This window comes from Hypanus sabinus, chromosome 15 (genome assembly GCF_030144855.1).
Source record: "Hypanus sabinus isolate sHypSab1 chromosome 15, sHypSab1.hap1, whole genome shotgun sequence".
Taxonomy (NCBI): domain Eukaryota; kingdom Metazoa; phylum Chordata; class Chondrichthyes; order Myliobatiformes; family Dasyatidae; genus Hypanus; species Hypanus sabinus.
The window spans coordinates 56,505,117-56,516,644 of record NC_082720.1 but is presented as its reverse complement, the minus strand read 5'-3'; the positions used below and the strand labels follow the sequence as shown (position 1 = coordinate 56,516,644).

Here is an 11,528-nt window from a genome sequence, read left to right as displayed (position 1 = left end):
TAATAGAGAGTAATATAGTGTTGGCCATGGAAGATTTCAAATATGAAGGAAAATATCGAACTCTAATGGGTCAAGGACAGTGAAATGATACAAACCAATTGTCTTTGTTTTTTGTTTGATGGCGAAAGAATGTAGAAATCCATTTTGTCAAATTTATCCACAGCCTCCATTTTATGAGCTCGTTTCGTTTGGCTGATTGAATTAGACGCAATGATGCTCCAGGTAATTTGCTGAACTACAGATAACTTCGAAGCAAGAAGTTATTTGCGATATGTTCACATGTAAGAAGAATAAATTGTGTAGCTTTTAAATATACCATGCAGGTATGCGAATTGTGTGGTCCGTGCCTGTTCTAAAAGATTCGATTTGGTTACTGGTTTGGTAACTGATTTGGCAGACCCATTAATAGCCATAAATTACCAGTTGTCAGTTGCAGAAGAGGGAAATAAATGGATGTTGGTTTGGTGCAGACCCAATAAGAAGGTGTTTTAGGTAGGTAAGCTGATTCACGGCCAATAACACTGACATTCAACATTTGAACTGGTGAGGAATGAATATAAAAGCAAAGTCTTCGAATGCAAATTTGCAAGAATTTCGAAGATCCGCCATTCCGAGGAAACATGCCCCTGCCAGCGACTGAGAGAAGATGATACTAGCAGAATTCATGTTCTAGGATGTTCCATCCAGGTTCAAAACAATCATGTTATTGTTAGTGTGTAGACAATGAATTTCGAGCTTCGATTAATTTCGAATTTCTTAGCGTTTTTCCTAACCTAGTTCCATTGATAAATGGTGAACAACAGGGTAAAAATAATACCTAAGTGTCATTCTGCTCGTCACTGGATGAGCATGCTACTAAGAGATATAAAATTAATGCAAGAAGGCGGAATTAGGAATAAGGTCTGACTAGACACGATTGGCCGAAGACATCTTTCTCAAATTTACCTGAACAGCCACAGATCATAAAATTAAATTGAAGAAGACAAGGGAAACTAAGGACGGCAAGAATGATGAGCTTTGTTACAGATAGCAAGAAAGAATGTCCAAAGTTTTATTCAGAATTGATTGCTGAAAGGTTTCCAATTGGGAGATGATGTACTGTTAAACAATCTTGTTGCCCTGAGTTGGCCTCATTGTAACACGTTAAGAGGCCAGAGTCAGAAAGGTTAACCTGTTAAACGGACATCAAATCAACGTGTTTAGCTACCGGAGGCATGTTTTCATTAATGCCAAGTAAAGACGTGCCCAGTGCAAATTATCATTAAGTCTGCCTTTATTTCACCAATGTACATCTGCGACATTATGAATGCCAGTTTATTGCATTGGAGTCTGAGATTCATATAACTCGAGGATCAGTCCTTTGGCACAACAGGTCAATGCCAACCCACATGTGTATCCAATCCACTGGAGTTTGGCCCATTTTCCTCGGCTTATTCCCACTAAGCGCACGTCAAAATGTCTTGTCGGTATGACAAATGTACGTGGTTCTACACTACCCACTGTCTATTCAAATCGAATTTAATTTTTCTCAGTTCACTTGAGACCTACACTCTAATTGATTGTTCGCATAATGATTTTATAAACCTTCATGACAGCCCTTTGCATCCTGTCCGACTGGCCCCTCCAGCTCTGCTTATAACTTCAGCCCTCCAGTACTGAAAATAGAAGATTGAATATAGAACATTGCAGCACGTGAGCGGACTATTCAACCCAGAATGTCGTTCGGAAACTGCGTTAAAATAAAACAAAACCTCCAAAATCTAATCCCACCTAAACGATATCCATATCCCTCTGTGATTTACATATTCATGTGCCTTTCTAAACGTCTTTTAAAAGCCTCTAATGTATTTGCTGCTACCACCAGATCAGGCATCCGCCACACTGAACAAAAAAAAAAAACTGATTACTCACCTCTCCATTGAACCTATCCCTTCTTACTTTCAATGCATGCACCTTGGTAATAGATATTTCTACGCTGGGAAAACGATACTCCATGTCTGTTCTACCTTTGCCTTTCATAAGCTTACAAATTTCTATCAGCTCTCCCCTCATCATCCGCAGCTACAAAGAAAATAATCCACATTTTTCCAACTTCTCAAGATAGCACATGACCCCTAAACCAGGCAGCATGGTGGCAAATCTCTACTGCATCCTCTTCAGAGTCTCAAAATATTTACTATAGTGAAGCTATCAGACCTATGTCCAATAATCCAGACGTGGTCAAAGCAGTTTTATAAAATTGCAATAGAACGCGCTGACTTTTGAACTCATTGCTTCGACGAATAAAATCAAGAATTCCATATGCGTTCTTAATCATCCTGTCGAGCTATGTAGCTACGTTCATGGAGTTATGAAGTTTGTCTCCAAGATCTCTCATCCACCAGTCTTGGCATCATCCGAAAATTTAACAATCCACCCATCGACATTTGCATTCAGTTAATTTATAGACATCACGAACGGGAGAATTCCCAACACAGACCCCTGTGAAACAACACTAATTAAAAACCCCCTTCTCGAACATGGCCGTTCGACAACTACCCTCTCTCTTCTATGAATAAGATATTTCTTAATCCAATCAGTCATTTTGATTAACTCGCATGAGTGACATTTTGGACATTTTCAAACTGACTGACATCAATGTAAACAATATGTATTGCTCTCCCTTCATCAATATCTCTCGTCACCTTGCGAAAATAAAGCATAATCAGGTTGGTTAGACACGACCTGTCCCGCACAAAGCCATGCGGAGCTAGCTCTTAGGTTTCCAAATATTCATATACAGTATCCCAGCCCTAACACATTTGTCCAACGATTATTCCAATACAATTACTGTGACACTCACTGGACTATAAGCTGCAGCATTCCCCCTTCTACCCTTCATAAGCAGACGTACAATATTAACTATGGTCCAATCCTGCGGGACTTCGGCTGCGCCCAGACATGACATTAAGGTACTGATTAAAGTTCCAGCAATCTCGCCGTTCGACTCCCTCAAGAAATCCAAACAGGCCCTACGGGTCTGTCCACCTTAATACTCATTAGGAGACATAACACTTCCTTTCCCTTGACCTCTAATCGCCCTAACTACTAATCTCCACAAAGATCTTCTGGTCCTGCATATCCTTTTCCTTGGTAAATACTAAAGCAAAGTGTTAACTACGTACTCACGTTCTCCATATCCAACAAATACTCATTTTATTTGAATTATTGATTGATCATACTTTTTCCCTAGTAATTCCCTTTCTCTTGATATATGTATAGAATCTTCAAACTGGTTGCACCCCTGCGAAATATTTCTGTACCATGATTAGCTCATTGATACCTTTTTGATATTTGGCCAGCATGGGTTGTGTAGAATATTCTAAGTGTATTATAAGTGTATTATAAGTGTATTATGTGTATTATAATATTATAAGTGTATTATAAGTGCATTATGTGTATTATAATATTATAAGTGCATTATAAGTGTATTATAAGTGTATTATGTGTATTATAATATTATAAGTGTATTATAAGTGTATTATGTGTATTATAACATTATAAGTGTATTATAAGTGTAGACTCACAGCTACACAGCTACAGTAAAACTAAGGCTGATTTATGAAAGCAAGTAGGCTAAATGCATTCAGCACCACCATATACATTTCCAGATCTACCTTCAGAGACCTCTACCTCTAGGTCTCTGTTCTTTGATGCTCTTAAGAGTAACAGACGTTACTGAGTATTCCTTCCCTGGTTTAGTGCACCAAAATACAACAGCTTGCATAGATTCCTTCGCGACTGCCTGAAGTAAACTAAAGCACTGTTCTTAACAGTACGGTTTACAGAAGCAGAGACATCTCTATTTCACCCAAACTATTGCATCTCTATTTTACGATACCTGTTCTGATAAACAACCCGGATGTGCAAACTGACATGCTGAGTATCTGCAGTACATCGTGCGATCACAAATTAAAACATCTGTATATTTACCTCCATTTTTATGCTGTGAATTGAATGTACTTCATCTGGAATTTTAATGTGCCAATGTATTTTTTTTTCTCAGTCATCAAATAGCAACACTTCAAGTGACTCAGCTGACTCAATAGCTACCCATTTGAAAACGTCATTCAGCGACAGTTAGTTATATCCTCTTCAGGTAAAACAGATGCCACTCTCAGGTGGTCATATTTCCGTTGATGTATTTTTTCATCATTGGCCATTACAACAAATTTACTTCTCATCAATCGAAAGACAAAACAATGGCAAACATTACACAGTAAACCACAATCCAAACTATAAACAAAAAGAAGCACACATACTATGGGTGCACGTTGAAGTAATCAAAAGGTGCAATTTAGGATTGAGCCTGAGAGGTGGGAGGGCCGCATGGCTTCAAGAAAAGAAAATCGCTTTTTGCTGATTCTGGAGACAGAGAAACCGAATACTGAGACAGTCCTGGCATGTGGACTACTTGGTCACTGCCAGGATAACGTAAAGTTTCCTCCATTGCAGATCTTCGATTAAACGTGTCCTGCATTTCTCCACGTTTGTAATAATAACTGGGGGAACTATACTCTTGGGTCATATTTCTGTCCTGTTTACACTTGATACCGATCAACACAATGATAATTAGAAGAAATACAATGGAAGTGCAACTGAAAGTAACCAATAAATAAAGATTTAGTTCAGACAAATATTCGGGATTCTTCACTAAATTACTGCTTACTGTGAGAAACTCAGTGGTATTCTGTAAGATTGTGACGTGAAGAGTAATTGTGCTGGATAGGTTTGGCTGCCCATTGTCTTTCACTAAGATGATCACAGTTTGTGTAATGGCATCCAGCTCCATGATTTTGCGCGCTGTTCTTATTTCACCAGACATTTGACCCATGGTAAACAAACTTGGATCAGTAGCTTTCACCATTTGGTAGAGGAGCCGCGCGTTCTGACCCGAATCTGCATCAGTGTCGATTATCTTGGTGACCAAGTACCCCTGACCTGCTGAATTAGGCACGAATTCCGCGGCTGATGATCCACCATGCTCTGACGGTGAAACAATCACTGGCGCGTTGTCATTTTGATCCAGGATGATGACATTCACAGTAGCGCTGCTGCTCAACGGTGGCACTCCAGCGTCACGGGCTTGAACATGGATCTGAAAACTTTTCAGTTCCTCATAGTCAAAAGAGCGCAGAGAGTAAATAGTGCCGTTCATTGAGTTAATGCTCAGGTACGTGGACACAGGCAAATTTTGAATGTAATTGTCCAGAATGGAATAAGAAACATAGGAATTCTGCTCCAAATCAGGATCTGACGCCGTTACTGCGAAGACAGAAGAGCCAGGAAAGTTATTTTCAGTCACATATACTTTATAAGGGAGTTTAGCAAAGCTTGGAGGGTTATCGTTTACATCAGTAATTACAATATGGATGGTATTGTTTGTTGAGAGCGAAGGTGACCCCAAATCCCAAGCGGAAACAAGAATTGTATACTCAGACACCGATTCACGGTCCATCGTTTCACTTGTAATTAATTTATAATGGTTGGAATATCTTTGCAGCATAAAGGGGACCATACGTGATATTTCGCAGCGCACTTGGCCGTTCTCTCCAGAATCACGATCGTTAACATTAATCAAGGTGATTAAAGTTCCCGAAGGAGCATTTTCCGAGATTTGTTTGCTGGCTGTCGTCATTTTTATTTCTGGTGCGTTGTCGTTGACGTCAATGACTTTGATCAGTACTTTGGAGTGTCCAGTAATAGCAGGTGACCCGTGATCAATAGCTAGAATATCGAGTGAATAACTTCTTGTTTCTTCAAAATCGAGCGGCCCTTCGACTTTGATTTCTCCAGTATTTGGGTCCATGCTGAACAAATCACGATTTGTACCCAAGGTAGTAAGATCACCGAAAGAGTATGTTAGCACTGCATTCGACCCTTCGTCCAAATCGTGTGCTTTGACTTTAATCACTACGGCACCTTGTGGTGCGTTTTCACTAATGCTGCATTTGTAAACAACATGCTCGAATAAAGGTGGATTATCATTGAAGTCCAGTACGGTAATGAGAATCTGAGTTGAGCCGGATCTCTGAGGGTGCCCAGCATCCGTAGCCGTAAGCATAAGTTGAAAGGATGACTGCAGCTCTCTGTCCAAAGATTTTTCTAACAGCAGTTCGGCAATTACGAAACCCTCCTCGGTTCTCTGTGTTTTCAGACTGAAGTACTCACTGGAACTTATCGCGTAAGATGCAATAGCATTCGTTCCAATATCGGGATCCTCCGCGCTCTTGAGTCGAAAACGTACCCCCGGTGGAATCGCTTCAGATATCTGCACTACAATGCTGCCGTCTCGGAAGAAAGGTGAGTTATCATTCACGTCAAGAATCTCAACCTCTCCGTGATGCACCTCAAAAGGATTTTCGAGTGTCATTTCGAATGATATTGTGCACATTTCTGCTTGCTCACAAATAAGTTCCCGGTCCATTCGTTCACGAACCGATAAAAAACCATCATCTAAACTAACCTTCATATATCGTCCTCCATCAACAAAACTCAGACGAAATTTCCGATCTGATAATTGCAGTACATTCATTCCCAAATCCTGAGCGATATTCCCAACAAATGTCCCCTGCTCCATTTCCTCGGGAATAGAATAACGAATTTTCCCGGTAATTATACCCACTACACACAGGAGAAACATGCCAACAGTCGCTACGAAAGTAATCCTCGGTGAGTTCGCCATTGTGCCGCATTCAATTAATTTCAACATCACAGCTTCTGCTCGGTTAGTAGTAATGCTGTTTTCCCAGTAACTATAAATAAATCGAGTACGCTGAATCTAAAGAGAGGGGGACGATTTCCTTTACTCTTCTTAGCTCCACAATATAAACGCAGGCATCACACGCCGTTGTCGTCGACTCTGGATTTTTATTCTGGGATGTGGGCGGGGTAATGGATCCATCTGTGCCCTCCAGCTTCTTATTGGTAGACAGCGACACAACCCGTTCTTTTCAACAATTACAACTACAGCTCTTAAAGCTGCACTGTTACATTAAAAGTTTAATGTTGTACAACCATTAAAATTCGTTATTTAATAAAATCAACTGCTCAGTTTTGTTTGTAACAGAGAACATCGAAAGACATACGGTCTCATTTAGGAGGCATTTTACCGACGTATTTTAACACAGCCTACCAATTCTGTCAGATTTGAACGTAGAATGAGTGGAACTATGATTAAAGTGACCAATCGGATTACAGAGAGGAAAGTTTATTTCTGTAAAATTGTGTCCTCTCGTACTTACCTTTTCAGACCAGCGGTAAAGCCTGACTACCCACACTATCATTTAGTACACCGCGATCAGGTCATCTGTCATTTTCCGCCGCTACAAGAAGGAAAGGCCGAGTGAACTCAACCGATTCTCATTTGACATGCTCCCCAGTCCTGGCATCATCCTTGTAAATCACCCTTTCCATAGTTTCCACATCCTTCCTTTAGCAAAGTGACCAGAACTGAGCACAGTACTCCAGATGGGGTCTGCTCACGGATCTATATAGATGTAACTTTCCCTCTTGGCTCTTAAATTCAATCCCACGGTTGAAGAAGACCAATGCACTGCATGTCGTCATAGCCACAGATTCAACATGCACAGCAGCTTTGAGTGTCCTATGGACTCGAACATTAAGATCCCTCAGATCATCCACACTACCAAGAGTCTTAGCGTTAATACTATGTTCTGCTATTATATTTGACCTACCAAAATGAGCCACTCCACACTTATCAGAGTTGAACTCCTCAGCCCAGATTTGCATCATATCGAAGTCCCGCTGCAAACTCTGACAGCCCTCCACACTATCTACAGCACACCCGACCTTTGTATTATCAACAGAATTAATAAACCATCCCTCCACATCCTGATCCAAGTGACTTATAAAAATCAGGAAGGGAAGGCAACCCAGAACACTTCCCTGAGGCACAACGCTGGTCACCGACCTCTATGCAAAATATAACCGGTCTATAACCACCCTTTGCCTTAAGATGGCAAAACAATACTGAATCCACAAAGCAAGGTATCCCTTGGATCCCATGCATCCTTACTTTCTCAATAAGCGTTATCACATGCCTTGCTGCAATCTATATACACCACATTTATTGCTCAACCTTCATCAACGTGTTTAGTCACATCCTCAAAAAATCCAATCAGATTTGTAAGGCATGACCCATCTTTGACAAAGCCATGCTGACATTATGCCTCCCCAAATAATCTTGAAAAAGAGAACAACGTCTGCAACCCCCTAATTATCTGAAGACTCTCCCGTCCCTATTGATGATGCAAAGATCATTGCTAGAGGTTCAGCCGTATCCTCCCCCGTCTCCCATGTTAGCCTGGGGTACATCTCATACCTTTCCGGAGACTTATTCAACTTGATGCTTTCCAAAAGCTCTAACACATCCCCTTTCTTAATGTGTGCATGTTCAAGCTTTTCATTCCGCTGTAAATCATCAAGATCCAAGAACCTTTTCGGTATTGAATACTGAATCAAAGTAATCATTACCTATCTCTGCTATCTCCTGCGGTTCCATACACACTTTTCCACTGTTAGAATCGATCGGTCCTTTTCTCTTCGGTCTTATACTTTTACTCTTCACATTCTTGTAGAATGCCTTACGGTTTTCCTTAATCTTGTTCGCCAAGACGTTCTCATAGCCCATTCTGGCTTCCCTAATCTCATTCTTAACCTCCTTCCTGCTAGACTTACAATTAACGAGATCTGCACCATTGGCTAGTTTTTCTATTTTTAACTTTTCGTCAGCTTTGCTTTTCTTCTTGACTAGATTTTCAACAGCCTGGTGCACCACGTTTCCTGTACGCAACCCTGTCTCATTGGAACATTCCTGTGACGAACACCAAGCAAATATTCCCAGAACATTAGCCACATTTCTGCTGCATTCTGAATCATAAATTTTATGATTTCAAGCTTCTGCGTGATAGCTTCTTATTTCCACTTACTCCAAATAAAACCTTTACTAACTTTTCTGTTCCTATCCCTCTCCAGTGTAATAATAATGAAGATAGAATTGTGATCAGTATCTCCAAAATGCACTCCCACTGAGAGACCTGACAAATGACCAAGGTCATTTCCCATTACCAGATCAAGTACTAGTCTCTTCTGTAGGCTTATCTACATATTGTGCCTGAAAACGCTCCTGAGCACACCTAACAAACTCCACCCCTGGATCAAGGGAGGCGACAATCGATATTTGGGAAATTAAAATCTCCCACAACGACAACCTGATATTATTACACATTTCCAGAATCTGTCTCCATATCTGCTCCTCGATGTCAGTGTTACCATTGGGTGTTCTAAAAAAAAAACACCCAGTACAATTATTGACCACTTCTGGTTCCTAACTTCCTCCCACAGAAACTCAGAAGCCCAATACCTCTATTAATTCCTTCTTTTCTGCAGCCGTGGCATCATCTCTGATCAGTAGTGCCACGTCCCTTCTCTTTTGACTACCTCCCTGTTCTTACTGAAACAGCTAAAGCCTAGCACTCTGAGTAACCATTTCTGACCCTGAGCCATCGAAAACTCTGTAATAACCAGAACATCATAGCTCCAAGTAATGATCCTCGCTCTAAGTTCATCTGCTTTGTTAGTGATACTTTTTGCTTTAAAATATACACATCTTAAACCATCGGCTTCAGGTTATGACTTCTCTATCACATGCCTATCCTCCTTCTGGCATTTTTTCCAAAGTGTCACTATTTTTGAGCCAACCGCCTCTTTTTCTGTCTCTTCAGTTCAGTTCCCACACCTTAACAATTCTAGTTTAATCTCTCCCCAACAGCCTTACAAACATCCCTGTCGGATCTTTGGTTCCATCAGCTTCAAGTGCAACCCATCTTTTTTATACAGGTCACGTCTGGGCCAAAAGAGTTTCCAATGATAAAGAAAACTGAATCCCTGCCCCTGATCCTGATTTATGCAGGTGATACTAAGGAAGGTGGCGTTGTGGATAATGAAGTTGGTTTTCAAACCCTGCAGTGAGATTTAGGCCAGTTAGAAGAGTGGACTGAACGATGGCAGATGGAGCTCAATGCTGATAAGTATAAAGTGCTACATTTTGGTAAGAATAATCCAAATAGGACATACATGGTAAATGGTCGGGCATTCAAGAATGCAGCAGAACAGAGTGATCTAGGAATAATGGTGCATAGTTCCCTGAAGGTGAAATCTCATGTCGATAGGGTGGTGAAGAAACCACCTGACCTGGAACTGGTCCTGACTTGCATTACCGTACTTCCCCTTTTCTATTTTCTAATTATGACATAATTTATTGCTTTATTATATTTACTTCGATTTGTACTTTAGGGAGCTCGAAGCGCAGAAACAGGTATCACTGTGAAGTTTGTACGCTCCATTATCAATTGCTTGGTGACAATAAAGTACTTGTATTTGTAAGAAAGCTTTTGGTATTTTGGCCTTTATAAATCAGAGCATTCAGTATTGGAGTTGGTATGCAATGTTAAATTTGTACAAGGCATTGTTAAGGACGAATTTGGAGTATTGTATACAGTTCTGGTCACCGAATTATAGGAAAAATGTCAACAAAATAGAGAGAGAACAGAGAAGATCCAGCAGTATGTTACCTGGGTTTCAGCACCTAAGTTACAGTGAAAGGTTGAACAAGTTAGGTCTTTATTCTTTGGAGCGTAGAAGGTTGAGGAGGGACTTGATAGAGATATTAAATTTCTGAAGGGGATAGATAGAGTTGACGTGGATAGGTGTTTTACATTGAGAGTAGGGGAGATTCAAACAAGAGGACATGAGTTGAGAGTTAGGGGTCAAAAGTTTAAGGGTAACACGGGGGGAGGGGGGATTCTTTACTTAGAGTGGTAGCTGTATGGATGAGCTTCCAGTAGAAGTGGTAGAGACAGGTTCGGTATTGTCATTTAAAGTAAAATTGGATAGGTATATGGACAGGAAAGGAATGGAGGGTTATGGGCTGAGTGCGGGTCAGTGGGACTAGGTGAGAGTAAACGTTCGGCACAGACTAGAAGTGCCAAGATGGCCTGTTTCCATGCTGTAATTGTTATATCGTTATATGATCCAATCCCACAGCCACGCATTTGTTCGGCAACTCCGTCTATTTCTGTACACACTGTCGCGTGACACCAGATGCAATCCCGTTATTACTACCTTTGAGGTCCTGCATCTCTGCTTCCTTCCTAACTCCATGTAGTTCGTTTTCATGTCCTCCTCCCTTTTCATACTTATGACGTTTGTACCGATATGTCCCACGACCTCTGGCTGTTCACCTTCCCACTTCAGGATATCTTGGACGCAATAAGAAACATCCCGGCCCCTGGCACCTGGGAGGCAAACTACTATCTGCGTTTCTATCCTGCGTCTATAGAATCGCCTGTCTGACCCCCTAACTTTTGAGTACCTATTACTGCTGTCTTTTTCCTTTCCCTATTCCCCTGCACAACCGGGCCAGACTCGGTGCCAGAGGACCGGCTGCAGTTGCTTTCCCCAGGTAG

The 11,528-nt window shown here is 41.0% G+C and overlaps 1 protein-coding gene across 1 annotated transcript in view; it reads right to left on the bottom strand.

Moving 5' to 3' along the window:
• Positions 1-4,158: 4,158 nt before the first annotated feature.
• The window catches only part of LOC132405240 (uncharacterized), a 39,439-nt gene continuing 32,069 nt past the window's right edge, over positions 4,159-11,528 (bottom strand). Inside the window, exons 3-4 of the mRNA XM_059989925.1 lie at positions 8,630-8,875; positions 4,159-6,820 (exon numbers count right to left, since the gene is read on the bottom strand). Coding sequence (XP_059845908.1) covers positions 4,337-6,820; positions 8,630-8,875 — 2,730 coding nt within the window. The 3' untranslated portion in view covers positions 4,159-4,336. The remainder of the gene's footprint in view (positions 6,821-8,629; positions 8,876-11,528) is intronic.